Source organism: Procambarus clarkii, chromosome 24 (genome assembly GCF_040958095.1).
Source record: "Procambarus clarkii isolate CNS0578487 chromosome 24, FALCON_Pclarkii_2.0, whole genome shotgun sequence".
Taxonomy (NCBI): domain Eukaryota; kingdom Metazoa; phylum Arthropoda; class Malacostraca; order Decapoda; family Cambaridae; genus Procambarus; species Procambarus clarkii.
The window spans coordinates 6,699,191-6,714,000 of record NC_091173.1 but is presented as its reverse complement, the minus strand read 5'-3'; the positions used below and the strand labels follow the sequence as shown (position 1 = coordinate 6,714,000).

Genomic DNA, 14,810 nt, shown 5'->3' with positions numbered 1-14,810 from the left:
TGTTGTTACTGTGCTTGTTGTGTTGTTACTGTGCTTGTTGTGTTGTTACTGTCCTTGTTGTGTTGTTACTGTACTTGTTGTGTTGTTACTGTACTTGTTGTGTTGTTACTGTGCTTGTTGTGTTGTTACTGTCATTGTTGTGCTGTTACTGTCCTTGTTGTGTTGTTACTGTACTTGTTGTGTTGTTACTGTCCTTGTTGTGTTGTTACTGTACTTGTTGTGTTGTTACTGTGCTTGTTGTGTTGTTACTGTGCTTGTTGTGTTGTTACTGTGCTTGTTGTGTTGTTACTGTCCTTGTTGTGTTGTTACTGTACTTGTTGTGTTGTTACTGTCCTTGTTGTGTTGTTACTGTCATTGTTGTGTTGTTACTGTCCTTGTTGTGCTGTTACTGTCCTTGTTGTGTTGTTACTGTACTTGTTGTGTTGTTACTGTCCTTGTTGTGTTGTTACTGTACTTGTTGTGTTGTTACTGTCCTTGTTGTGTTGTTACTGTCCTTGTTGTGTTGTTACTGTACTTGTTGTGTTGTTACTGTGCTTGTTGTGTTGTTACTGTGCTTGTTGTGTTGTTACTGTCATTGTTGTGTTGTTACTGTACTTGTTGTGTTGTTACTGTCCTTGTTGTGCTGTTACTGTACTTGTTGTGCTGTTACTGTACTTGTTGTGTTGTTACTGTACTTGTTGTGTTGTTACTGTACTTGTCGTGTTGTTACTGTACTTGTTGTGTTGTTACTGTGCTTGTTGTGTTGTTACTGTCCTTGTTGTGTTGTTACTGTACTTGTTGTGTTGTTACTGTCCTTGTTGTGCTGTTACTGTACTTGTTGTGCTGTTACTGTACTTGTTGTGCTGTTACTGTACTTGTTGTGTTGTTACTGTCCTTGTTGTGTTGTTACTGTCCTTGTTGTGTTGTTACTGTCCTTGTTGTGCTGTTACTGTACTTGTTGTGCTGTTACTGTACTTGTTGTGTTGTTACTGTACTTGTTGTGTTGTTACTGTCCTTGTTGTGCTGTTACTGTACTTGTTGTGCTGTTACTGTACTTGTTGTGCTGTTACTGTACTTGTTGTGTTGTTACTGTCCTTGTTGTGCTGTTACTGTCCTTGTTGTGCTGTTACTGTCCTTGTTGTGCTGTTACTGTCCTTGTTGTGCTGTTACTGTCCTTGTTGTGCTGTTACTGTCATTGTTGTGCTGTTACTGTCATTGTTGTGCTGTTACTGTCATTGTTGTGCTGTACTTGTTGTGTTGTTACTGTACTTGTTGTGTTGTTACTGTCCTTGTTGTGTTGTTAATGTCCTTGTTGTGCTGTTACTGTCCTTGTTGTGCTGTTACTGTCCTTGTTGTGCTGTCCTTGTTGTGCTGTCCTTGTTGTGCTGTTACTGTGCTTGTTGTGTTGTTACTGTCCTTGTTGTGTTGTTACTGTCCTTGTTGTGCTGTTACTGTCCTTGTTGTGCTGTTACTGTACTTGTTGTGCTGTACTTGTTGTGTTGTTACTGTCCTTGTTGTGTTGTTACTGTACTTGTTGTGTTGTTACTGTGCTTGTTGTGTTGTTACTGTCCTTGTTGTGTTGTTACTGTCCTTGTTGTGCTGTTACTGTCCTTGTTGTGCTGTTACTGTCCTTGTTGTGCTGTACTTGTTGTGTTGTTACTGTACTTGTTGTGTTGTTACTGTACTTGTTGTGTTGTTATTGTGCTTGTTGTGTTGTTACTGTCCTTGTTGTGTTGTTACTGTCCTTGTTGTGTTGTTACTGTCCTTGTTGTGTTGTTACTGTCCTTGTTGTGCTGTTACTGTCCTTGTTGTGCTGTTACTGTCCTTGTTGTGCTGTCCTTGTTGTGCTGTCCTTGTTGTGCTGTTACTGTCCTTGTTGTGTTGTTACTGTCCTTGTTGTGTTGTTACTGTCCTTGTTGTGCTGTTACTGTCCTTGTTGTGCTGTACTTGTGAGGTTTTCATTAAGAGAAGAGCCAGGCCGGGGGGAGGCGCCCCCCCCCACATAATAGAAGACTAAGGTAGAGTTTTACCTCCAGCATGTAATCACTGAGAGAGATGGTCAGGGTTCCCACTCCTGGGGATACTATGAAAGTTTACTCACTCACGAACGTGAAGGAGAGTATACCTCACTTGTTCACTCACTAATGTAAGTGTTGAGAGTGTACCTCACTTGTACACTCACTAATGTAAGTGTTGAGAGTATACTTCACCTGTACACTCACTAATGTAAGTGTTGAAGATATACTTCACTTGTACACTCACTAATGTAAGTGTTGAGAGTATACTTCACCTGTACACTCACTAATGTAAGTGTTGAAGGTATACTTCACTTGTACACTCACTAATGTAAGTGTTGAAGATATACTTCACTTGTACACTCACTAATGTATGTGTTGAGAGTATACTTCACTTGTACACTCACTAATGTAAGTGTTGAGAGTATACTTCACCTGTACACTCACTAATGTAAGTGTTGAAGGTATACTTCACTTGTACACTCACTAATGTAAGTGTTGAGAGTATACTTCACTTGTACACTCACTAATGTAAGTGTTGAGAGTATACTTCACTTGTACACTCACTAATGTAAGTGTTGAAGGTATACTTCACTTGTGCACCCACTAATGTAAGTGTTGAGAGTATACTTCACCTGTACACTCACTAATGTAAGTGTTGAGAGTATACTTCACTTGTACACTCACTAATGTAAGTGTTGAGAGTATACTTCACTTGTACACTCACTAATGTATGTGTTGAGGGTATACTTCACTTGTACACTCACTAATGTATGTGTTGAGAGTATACTTCACTTGTACACTCACTAATGTATGTGTTGAAGGTATACTTCACTTGTACACTCACTAATGTATGTGTTGAAGGTATACTTCACTTGTACACTCACTAATGTATGTGTGGAGAGTATACTTCACTTGTACACTCACTAATGTAAGTGAGTAGTGAGTATACTTCACTTGTACACTCACTAATGTAAGTGTTGAGAGTATACTTCACTTGTACACTCACTAATGTATGTGTTGAAGGTATACTTCACTTGTACACTCACTAATGTATGTGGTGAAGGTATACTTCACTTGTACACTCACTAATGTATGTGGTGAAGGTATACTTCACTTGTACACTCACTAATGTATGTGGTGAAGGTATACTTCACTTGCTGGATGCAGTTTAAAAAGTTTTACAAAGAAAAACATTCACAATATTTGTTGAACATTTTACCGTATTTCTTAAACAAAGACTTTATTAATAACGTGTAAACCAGAGAACAGTTAAATGGTGATAAGAATAGCCAACACCTGACTCTTGGCCGTGCACACCTGACTCTTGGCCGTGCACACCTGACTCTTGGTCGTGCACACCTGACTCTTGGCCGTGCACACCTGACTCTTGGCCGTGCACACCTGACTCTTGGCCGTGCACACCTGACTCTTGGCCGTGCACACCTGACTCTTGGCCGTGCACACCTGACTCTTGGCCGTGCACACCTGACTCTTGGCCGTGCACACCTGACTCTTGGCCGTGCACACCTGACTCTTGGTCGTGCACACCTGACTCTTGGTCGTGCACACCTGACTCTTGGCCGTGCACACCTGACTCTTGGCCGTGCACACCTGACTCTTGGTCGTGCACACCTGACTCTTGGCCGTGCACACCTGACTCTTGGCCGTGCACACCTGACTCTTGGCCGTGCACTCCTGACTCTTGGCCGTGCACTCCTGACTCTTGGTCGTGCACACCTGACTCTTGGCCGTGCACACCTGAATCTTGGCCGTGCACTCCTGACTCTTGGCCGTGCACACCTGAATCTTGGCCGTGCACTCCTGACTCTTGGTCGTGCACACCTGACTCTTGGCCGTGCACAGCTGACTCTTGGCCGTGCACAGCTGACTCTTGGCCGTGCAAACCTGAATCTTGGCCGTGCACTCCTGACTCTTGGTCGTGCACATCTGACTCTTGGCCGTGCACACCTGACTCTTGGCCGTGCACACTTGACTCTTGGTCGTGCACACCTGACTCTTGGCCGTGCACAGATGACTCATGGCCGTGCACAGCTGACTCTTGGCCGTGCACACCTGAATCTTGGCCGTGCACTCCTGACTCTTGGTGGTGCACATCTGACTCTTGGCCGTGCACACCTGACTTTCGGCCGTGCACACCTGGCTCTTGGTGGTGCACACCTGACTCTCGGCCGTGCACACCTGACTCTTGGCCGTGCACACCTGAATCTTGGCCGTGCACTCCGGACTCTTGGTCGTGCACACCTGACTCTCGGCCGTGCACACCTGACTCTTGGTCGCGCACACCTGAATCTTGGTCGTGCACACTTGACTCTCGGCCGTGCACACCAGACTCTTGGCCGTGCACTCCTGACTCTTGGTCGTGCACACCTGACTCTCGGCCGTGCACACCTGACTCTTGGCCGTGCACACCTGACTCTTGGTCGTGCACACCTGACTCTTGGTCGTGCACACCTGACTCGGTCGTGCACACCTGACTCTTGGTCGTGCACACCTAACTCTTGGTCGTGCACACCTGACTCTTGGCCGTGCACACCTGACCCTTGGTCGTGCACACCTGACTCTTGGCCGTGCACACCTGACTCTTGGTCGTGCACACCTAACTCTTGGTCGTGCACTCCTGACTCTTGGCCGTGCACACCTGACCCTTGGTCGTGCACACCTGACTCTTGGTCGTGCACACCTGACTCCTGGTCGTGCACGACTGACTCTTGGTCGTGCACGACTGACTCTTGGTCGTGCACACCTGACACTCGGCCGTGCACACCTGACTCTTGGCCGTGCACACCTGACACTCGGCCGTGCACACCTGACACTCGGCTGTGCACACCTGACTCTCGGCTGTGCACACCTGACTCGGCCGTGCACACCTGACACTCGGCCGTGCACACTGGACTCTCGGCCGTGCACACCTGACTGTTGGTCGTGCACACCTGACTCGGCCGTGCACACCTGACTCTTGGCCGTGCACACCTGACTCTTGGCCGTGCACTCCTGACTCTTGGTCGTGCACACCAGACTCTCGGCCGTGCACAGTTGACTCTTGGTCGTGCACACCTGACTCTTGGCCGTGCACACCTGACTCTTGGCCGTGCACACCTGACTCTTGGCCGTGTACACCAGACTCTCGGCCGTGCACACCTGACTCTTGGCCGTGCATTCTTGACTCTTGGTCGTGCACACCAGACTCTCGGCCGTGCACACCTGACTCCTGGTCGTGCACACCTGACTCTCGATTGTGCACATCTGACTCTTGGCCGTGCACTCCTGACTCTTGATCGTGCACACCTGACTCTCGGCCGTGCACACCTGACTCTTGGCCGTGCACACCTGACTCTTGGCCGTGCACACCTGACTCTTGGTCGTGCACACCTAACTCTTGGTCGTGCACTCCTGACTCTTGTCTGTGCACACCTGACCCTTGGTCGTGCACACCTGACTCTTGGTCGTGCACACCTGACTCTCGGCTGTGCACACCTGACTCTTGGCCGTGCACACCTGACTCTTGGTCGTGCTCACCTGACTCTTGGTCGTGCACACCTGACTCTTGGCCGTGCACACCTGACTCTTGGCCGTGCACACCTGACTCTCGGCCGTGCACACCTGACTCTCGGCCGTGCACACCTAACTTTCGGCCGTTCACATCTGACTCTCGGCCGTGCACATCTGACTCTCGGCCGTGCACACCTGACTCTCGGCCGTGCACACCTGACTCTCGGCCGTGCACACCTGACTCTCGGCCGTGCACACCTGACTCTCGGCCGTGCACACCTGACTCTCGGCCGTGCACACCTGACTCTCGGTCGTGCACACCTGACACTCGGCCTTGCACACCTGACACTCGGCCTTGCACACCTGACACTCGGCCGTGCACACCTGACTCTCGGCCGTGCACACCTGACTGTCGGCCGTGCACGTGTCTGCCACACCATCTAGCACTCCGGATTATGAAGAACCTGGTCGGTAATTAAAGAGCACTTACCTGAGGTCCAATTAAGCGGATATTGCAAGAGACGGCAGGAGTCAAAGCCGATCTTTGAGAGCAGAGGAACGACCAATTGATATTATCCCGGCATGAAACTATATGGAATCAGATCCTTTGACGCGTTACTGAGTCAGGATCGGTCGTTGGCACTTGTAGGGGGGGGGTGGTGGCACTTGTAGGGGGAGGGTGGTGGCACTGGTAAGGGGAGAGTGGTGGCACTCGTAGGGGGAGGGTGGTGGCACTCGTAGGGGGAGGGTGGTGGCACCTGTAGGGGGAGGGTGGTGGCACTTGTAGGGGGAGGGTGGTGGCACTTGTAGGGGGAGGGTGGTGGCACTCGTAGGGGGAGGGTGGTGGCACCTGTAGGGGGAGGGTGGTGGCACTTGTACGGGGGAGGGTGGTGGCACTTGTAGGGGGAGGGTGGTGGCACTTGTAGGGGGAGGGTGGTGGCACCTATAGGGGGAGGATGGTGGCACTTGTAGGGGGAGGGTGGTGGCACTTGTAGGGGGAGGGTGGTGGCACTTGTAGGGGGAGGGTGGTGGCACCTGTAGGGGGAGGATGGTGGCACATGTAGGGGGAGGGTGGTGGCACTTGTAGGGGGAGGGTGGTGGCACCTGTAGGGGGGAGGGTGGTGGCACTTGTAGGGGGGGGGAGGTGGTGGCACTTGTAGGGGGAGGGTGGTGGCACTGGTAAGGGGAGGGTGGTGGCACTCGTAGGGGGAGGGTGGTGGCACTTGTACGGGGGAGGGTGGTGGCACTTGTAGGGGGAGGGTGGTGGCACTTGTAGGGGGAGGGTGGTGGCACCTGTAGGGGGAGGATGGTGGCACTTGTAGGGGGAGGGTGGTGGCACTTGTAGGGGGAGGGTGGTGGCACTTGTAGGGGGAGGGTGGTGGCACCTGTAGGGGGAGGATGGTGGCACTTGTAGGGGGAGGACGGTGGCACTTGTAGGGGGAGGATGGTGGCACTTGTAGGGGGAGGGTGGTGGCACTTGTAGGGGGAGGATGGTGGCACTTGTAGGGGGAGGGTGGTGGCACTTGTAGGGGGAGGGTGGTGGCACCTGTAGGGGGAGGGTGGTGGCACTTGTAGGGGGAGGGTGGTGGCACCTGTAGGGGGGAGGGTGATGGCACTTGTAGGGGGAGGGTGGTGGTGGCACTTGTAGGGGGAGGACGGTGGCACTTGTAGGGGGAGGGTGGTGGCACTTGTAGGGGGAGGATGGTGGCACCTGTAGGGGGGAGGGTGGTGGCACTTGTAGGGGGAGGATGGTGGCACTTATAGGGGGAGGACGGTGGCACTTGTAGGGGGATGGTGGTGGCACTTGTAGGGGGAGGACGGTGGCACTTGTAGGGGGAGGGTGGTGGCACTTGTAGGGGGAGGGTGGTGGCACCTGTAGGGGGAGGATGGTGGCACTTGTAGGGGGAGGGTGGTGGCACTTGTAGGGGGAGGGTGGTGGCACTTGTAGGGGGAGGGTGGTGGCACTTGTAGGGGGAGGGTGGTGGTGTATCATGCATGCCCCCCCCCCTTAGAGTTCACACTCAGGGAAGCCTTCTCCAAGAGGTCAGAGTAGATGACCTCCGGATTATCTTGTTGTTGATTAAAAAAATTCCTGGGTTAGTCTTAGTCAGCATAGTTTCAAGTATGTAATATTTCATGATACTCTTGTCAAACATTGCAATGGAATTGGACTCCAGGTTCTTATGTGTAAACATCCATGGATCTCCCCCTTTTGGCCAGGTCAGAGGTCAGTCACACACGTAATTAATAACTCCTCTCTTGAAGAGTGTATGGTGAATGTCAAACAAGCTTAATTGAAATATTTTTAAGTGTTTGTGCACGTGTGGCCGACTTCTTACATTCTTGGTGTAGGTAGCAACAGCAGATCTCCCCCCTCCCCCCCCTGTGGGGGTTGTATATAGAGGTCCTGTAGAGACTTAGTTGAGAGAGAGTGCGGGACACCAGGATCGAGAGCGGGTCTGTGAAGAACATCTCAGCCAGGGAGAGACAGAGGTCTTAAGGTAATGAGTGTGATCTCTGAGGTTTTGTTCCATCTATCTTGAGGTTATCTTGAGATGATTTCGGGGCTTTAGTGTCCCCGCGGCCCGGTCCTCGACCAGGCCTCCACCCCCAGGAAGCAGCCCGTGACAGCTGACTAACACCCAGGTACCTATTTTACTGCTAGGTAACAGGGGCATAGGGTGAAAGAAACTCTGTCCATTGTTTCTCGCCGGCGCCTGGGATTGAACCCAGGACCACAGGATCACAAGTCCAGCGTGCTGTCCGCTCGGCCGACCGGTTCCCTTGGTTCCATGTCCAAATTTCTTAAATTTTTGCCAGTGTTAGAGTAGGATTTATATGTGGTGATTGACATAATTTTGGTCTCAATAAACTCATGTTAAATTTCCCGTTTGTGTCAATTGTTGAATCCTCTTAGCCCTTTGGATATAGGGGCTGACAACCGTCCCATAATTAATGACAGTCATAGGAAGTACTCTCCAAGTCAAGCAATGTTTCTTGCCTCGTTGCTTGATATAGTCTCAATGGTCAAGGCAGATGGTGGCAGCGTATTTAATCCTTGTGTTAGCATTTCCTTGTTTGGCAGTGTATCTTTTGGTTCCGGTGTAACCATCATATGTCAGCTCACATTACCGTGTTCAATAACAGTGTTACCAAGTGCACCGATAGGAAGTACTATTCAGGATAAGTAGTGTTTACATTATTAGTTTAGTATCCATTATAGTGGTGTTACATTTTAGAGCGGTGTTACAGTGGCACTTGTAGGGGGGAGGGTGGTGGCACTTGTAGGGGGAGGGTGGTGGCACTTGTAGGGGGAGGGTGGTGGCACTTGTAGGGGGAGGGTGGTAGCACTGGTAAGGGGAGGGTGGTGGCACTTGTAGGGGGAGGGTGGTAGCACTGGTAGGGGGAGGGTGGTGGTACTTGTAGGGGGGAGGGTGGTGGCACTGGTAGGGGGAGGGTGGTGGCACTTGTAGGGGGAGGGTGGTAGCACTGGTAGGGGGAGGGTGGTGGCACTTGTAGGGGGAGGATAAAAGGCAAGGGTCAGGGGCAAGGGTCAGGGGGCAAGGATCAGGGGCAAGGGTCAGGGGGCAAGGGTCAGGGGCAAGGGTCAGGGGGCAAGGGTCAGGGGGCAAGGGTCTGGGGCAAGGGTCAGGGGGCAAGGGTCAGGGGCAAGGTTCAGGGGGCAAGTGTCATGGGGCAAGGGTCAGGGGGCAAGGGTCAGGGCAAGGGTCAGGGGGCAAGGGTCAGGGGCAAGGTTCAGGGGGCAAGGTTCAGGGGGCAAGGGTCAGGGGGCAAGGGTCAGGGGGCAAGGTTCAGGGGGCAAGGGTCAGGGGGCAAGGGTCAGGGGGCAAGGGTCAGGGGGCAAGGGTCAGGGGGCAAGGGTCTGGGGGCAAGGGTCAGGGGGCAAGGGTCAGGGGGCAAGGGTCAGGGGGCAAGGGTCAGTGGGCAAGGGCCAAGGGTCAGCGGACAAGGGCCAAGGGGCAAGGGTCAGGGGGCAAGTGCCAGGGGGGCAAGGGTCAGGGGGCAAGGGTCAGGGAGCAAGGGTCAGTGGGCAAGGGCCAAGGGTCAGGGGACAAGGGCCAGGGGGCAAGGGTTAGGGGGCTATTGTCAGGGAGCAAGGGTCAGGGGGCAAGGGTCAGGGGCAAGGGTCAGGGGCAAGGGTCAGGGGGCAAGGGTCAGGGAGCAAGGGTCAGGGGGCAAGGGTCAGGGGGCAAGGGTCAGGGGCAAGGGTCAGGGGCAAGGGAGGACAAACAGCAGCATATCGCCAGGCCCGGATGACTGGGAAGGGTCAATACATCACAGGTTATCTCCCGTTGAGCTCAGCTGGACCTGATGCCTGCCAGCTCCCACACTCCTTGTCCCTGGTCCCTGGTCCCTGGTCCCTGTCCCTGGTCCCTGTCCCTGGTCCCTGTCCCTGTCCCTGGTCCCTGTCCCTGGTCCCTGGTCCCAGAGCCTGTCCCTAGTCCCTGTCCCTGGTCCCTGTCCCTGGTCCCAGAGCCTGTCTCTAGTCCCTGTCCTTGTTCCTTGTCCCCTGGTTCCTGTCCCTGGTCCCAGAGCCTGTCCCTAGTCCCTGGTCCCTGTCCCTGGTCCCTGGTCCCAGAGCCTGTCCCTAGTCCCTAGTCCCTGTCCCTGGTCCCTGTCCCTGGTCCCTGGTCCCAGAGCCTGTCTCTAGTCCCTGTCCTTGTTCCTTGTTCCCTGGTTCCTGTCCCTGGTCCCTGTCCCCTGGTCCCAGAGCCTGTCTCTAGTCCCTGTCCTTGTTCCTTGTCCCCTGGTTCCTGTCCCTGGTCCCTGTCCCTGGTCCCTGGTCCTAGAGCCTGGCCCTGGTTCCCCTGGTTCTGCGCCTGGTCCCGGAGCTTGTCCCTGATCCCTGGGTTTGCTCATACCTGTGGCTCTCCCAGGTAAGAACAAGGGGGAGAGGCTCTCCCAGGTAAGCACAAGGGGGAGAGGCTCCCCCAGGTAAGCACAAGGGGGAGAGGTTCTCCCAGGTAAGAACAAGGGGGAGAGGCTCTCCCAGGTAAGAACAAGGGGGAGAGGCTCTCCCAGGTAAGAACAAGGGGGAGAGGCTCTCCCAGGTAAGAACAAGGGGGAGAGGCTCCCCCAGGTAAGAACAAGGGGGAGAGGCTCTCCCAGGTAAGAACAAGGGGGAGAGGCTCTCCCAGGTAAGAACAAGGGGGAGAGGCTCCCCCAGGTAAGAACAAGGGGGAGAGGCTCTCCCAGGTAACAACAAGGGGGAGAGGCTCCCCCAGGTAAGAACAAGGGGGAGAGGCTCCCCCAGGTAAGAACAAGGGGGAGAGGCTCCCCCAGGTAAGAACAAGGGGGAGAGGCTCCCCCAGGTAAGAACAAGGGGGAGAGGCTCCCCCAGGTAAGAACAAGGGGGAGAGGCTCCCCCAGGTAAGAACAAGGGGGAGAGGCTCCCCCAGGTAAGAACAAGGGGGAGAGGCTCCCCCAGGTAAGAACAAGGGGGAGAGGCTCCCCCAGGTAAGAACAAGGGGGAGAGGCTCCCCCAGGTAAGAACAAGGGGGAGAGGCTCCCCCAGGTAAGAACAAGGGGGAGAGGCTCCCCCAGGTAAGAACAAGGGGGAGAGGCTCCCCCAGGTAAGAACAAGGGGGAGAGGCTCCCCCAGGTAAGAACAAGGGGGAGAGGCTCCCCCAGGTAAGAACAAGGGGGAGAGGCTCCCCCAGGTAAGAACAAGGGGGAGAGGCTCCCCCAGGTAAGAACAAGGGGGAGAGGCTCCCCCAGGTAAGAACAAGGGGGAGAGGCTCTCCCAGGTAAGAACAAGGGGGAGAGGCTCTCCCAGGTAAGAACAAGGGGGAGAGGCTCTCCCAGGTAAGAACAAGGGGGAGAGGCTCTCCCAGGTAAGAACAAGGGGGAGAGGCTCTCCCAGGTAAGAACAAGGGGGAGAGGCTCTCCCAGGTAAGAACAATGGGGAGAGGCTCTCCCAGGTAAGAACAATGGGGAGAGGCTCTCCCAGGTAAGAACAAGGGGGAGAGGCTCTCCCAGGTAAGAACAATGGGGAGAGGCTCTCCCAGGTAAGAACAAGGGGGAGAGGCTCTCCCAGGTAAGAACAATGGGGAGAGGCTCTCCCAGGTAAGAACAAGGGGGAGAGGCTCTCCCAGGTAAGAACAAGGGGGAGAGGCTCTCCCAGGTAAGAACAAGGGGGAGAGGCTCTCCCAGGTAAGAACAAGGGGGAGAGGCTCTCCCAGGTAAGAACAAGGGGGAGAGGCTCTCCCAGGTAAGAACAAGGGGGAGAGGCTCTCCCAGGTAAGAACAAGGGGGAGAGGCTCTCCCAGGTAAGAACAAGGGGGAGAGGCTCTCCCAGGTAAGAACAAGGGGGAGAGGCTCTCCCAGGTAAGAACAAGGGGGAGAGGCTCTCCCAGGTAAGAACAAGGGGGAGAGGCTCTCCCAGGTAAGAACAAGGGGGAGAGGCTCTCCCAGGTAAGAACAAGGGGGAGAGGCTCTCCCAGGTAAGAACAAGGGGGAGAGGCTCTCCCAGGTAAGAACAAGGGGGAGAGGCTCTCCCAGGTAAGAACAAGGGGGAGAGGCTCTCCCAGGTAAGAACAATGGGGAGAGGCTCTCCCAGGTAAGAACAATGGGGAGAGGCTCTCCCAGGTAAGAACAAGGGGGAGAGGCTCTCCCAGGTAAGAACAAGGGGGAGAGGCTCTCCCAGGTAAGAACAATGGGGAGAGGCTCTCCCAGGTAAGAACAAGGGGGAGAGGCTCTCCCAGGTAAGAACAAGGGGGAGAGGCTCTCCCAGGTAAGAACAAGGGGGAGAGGCTCTCCCAGGTAAGAACAAGGGGGAGAGGCTCTCCCAGGTAAGAACAAGGGGGAGAGGCTCTCCCAGGTAAGAACAAGGGGGAGAGGCTCTCCCAGGTAAGAACAAGGGGGAGAGGCTCTCCCAGGTAAGAACAAGGGGGAGAGGCTCTCCCAGGTAAGAACAAGGGGGAGAGGCTCTCCCAGGTAAGAACAAGGGGGAGAGGCTCTCCCAGGTAAGAACAAGGGGGAGAGGCTCTCCCAGGTAAGAACAAGGGGGAGAGGCTCTCCCAGGTAAGAACAAGGGGGAGAGGCTCTCCCAGGTAAGAACAAGGGGGAGAGGCTCTCCCAGGTAAGAACAAGGGGGAGAGGCTCTCCCAGGTAAGAACAAGGGGGAGAGGCTCTCCCAGGTAAGAACAAGGGGGAGAGGCTCTCCCAGGTAAGAACAAGGGGGAGAGGCTCTCCCAGGTAAGAACAAGGGGGAGAGGCTCTCCCAGGTAAGAACAAGGGGGAGAGGCTCTCCCAGGTAAGAACAAGGGGGAGAGGCTCTCCCAGGTAAGAACAAGGGGGAGAGGCTCTCCCAGGTAAGAACAAGGGGGAGAGGCTCTCCCAGGTAAGAACAAGGGGGAGAGGCTCTCCCAGGTAAGAACAAGGGGGAGAGGCTCTCCCAGGTAAGAACAAGGGGGAGAGGCTCTCCCAGGTAAGAACAAGGGGGAGAGGCTCTCCCAGGTAAGAACAAGGGGGAGAGGCTCTCCCAGGTAAGAACAAGGGGGAGAGGCTCCCCCAGGTAAGAACAAAAGGGCTCAGTAACTACAAAACTCCTCAAAGAAAACATATGATTAGTTCTGTCAATTATGTTTTTTCTGCGTTATTTTGTTTATAATCCGATTAGACTGAGGGAGAGGGCGGAGGGTGAGGGCGGAGGGTGAGGGCGGAGGGTGAGGGTTCCCCTACACCCTACCTTGCAGGAGAGGGAAGAGGGCTCCCCTACACCCTACCTCGCAGGAGAGGGAAGAGGGTTCCCCTACACCCTACCTCGCAGGAGAGGGAAGAGGGCTCCCCTACACCCTACCTCGCAGGAGAGGGAAGAGGGTTCCCCTACACCCTACCTCGCAGGAGAGGGAAGAGGGCTCCCCTACACCCTACCTCGCAGGAGAGGGAAGAGGGCTCCCCAACACCCTACCTCGCAGGAGAGGGAAGAGGGCTCCCCTACACCCTACCTCGCAGGAGAGGGAAGAGGGTTCCCCTACACCCTACCTCGCAGGAGAGGGAAGAGGGTTCCCCTACACCCTACCTCGCAGGAGAGGGAAGAGGGCTCCCCTACACCCTACCTCGCAGGAGAGGGAAGAGGGCTCCCCTACACCCTACCAAGGAGGGTAACCTCTCCTCCCTCATACCAACAGGCTGGGATGATATAAATATGTAGTGAAGACGGTAGACAGCCCGACCACACACACGCATCTCTTACCTGTATCTGTGTTGCCCAGTCTTCATGCTGGTGCCTGTCACGACGGCCCCGGGCCGCTAGGTCAGCCTGTGCGCCGGACATGAAGGATGGGGGGGGGGGGGTGAAGAGTATTCCCGGTGGATCAGAGTATGCCAGACAGGCGCTCAGCGACCTGATTGATATATTGCTTCCTGAGTGAAGGCGAGGCTTGCCAAGACAGCACAACCACGGAAGTACTGACACAGCACACAGTCACACGGGACGTTGTGGAGCCTTGGGCTGTTGGGGGGGGGGGGGGGTACTATAGTCAACCTACGTGTGACACACACTCACCTATGCAGTTCCAGCACAAGGCAAACTAGAAAAAGCCCAAAGGTATGTATGCAACTAGGCTCGTTCCTTAGTTGCGGGGTCTGAACTAAATAGAAAAGTGTGAGAAACAGAACTGGCCACACTGGAGGAGTGTGGCCACACTGGAGGAGTGTGGCCACAGCTATATACACATACATGCAAACTGGAAACAAATGTATCACAGAAATTTTAATTAGAGCCTCAAGACAGTGGTGGATTATGTGTATCCTGGAAACACAAACCGAAACTGTCTCTATTTTCCGCTTGTTACAACTTGTAATAAAGTTGTTACATCTTGGCTTAACGTGTTTATGACGTATTAGAACGTTGTTACAACTTGCTATATTGGTTGTTATAACTGGTTAGGATGTGTTAAAACTTGTTCGAACGTTGTACCAACGTCGTAGTTTCGGTGTGTGTGTGTTTGGCGATATATATATTACGTACCAACAAGAGCACCTTTCCCCCCCTCTCCACTCAAGGCACCTCCAGCACTCCTGCAGGATGTGCTGAAGGACTGCACCGCCGAAGCTCCTTCCCTGTGCCCAGAGGGTGAGCTCTACCTGCTGGTTGATGTTGTGGCAATGGTGTCCCTACCCATTAGGGGTCTTGTTCGCCCAAGCATTTATGTTGCATGATGAGTCGTCCACCCTTCAGATAGCTGGGCTAATACATAGTATATACGGTAAGTAAGTAAGTAATTATCAAAAGAAGGCACCAAAAGTATATACGGTAGACATGTCGACGACATATTC

At 54.0% G+C, this 14,810-nt stretch overlaps 1 protein-coding gene across 1 annotated transcript; it reads right to left on the bottom strand.

Moving 5' to 3' along the window:
• Positions 1-3,266: 3,266 nt before the first annotated feature.
• On the bottom strand, positions 3,267-13,751 carry LOC138368253 (uncharacterized). Its single transcript, XM_069330805.1, has 3 exons — positions 13,726-13,751; positions 4,657-5,971; positions 3,267-4,469 (listed from the first exon to the last, which is right to left on the bottom strand). The coding sequence occupies exons 1-3, from the start codon at positions 13,749-13,751 to the stop codon at positions 3,267-3,269; spliced, it is 2,544 nt and encodes an 847-aa protein (XP_069186906.1).
• Positions 13,752-14,810: the final 1,059 nt, after the last annotated feature.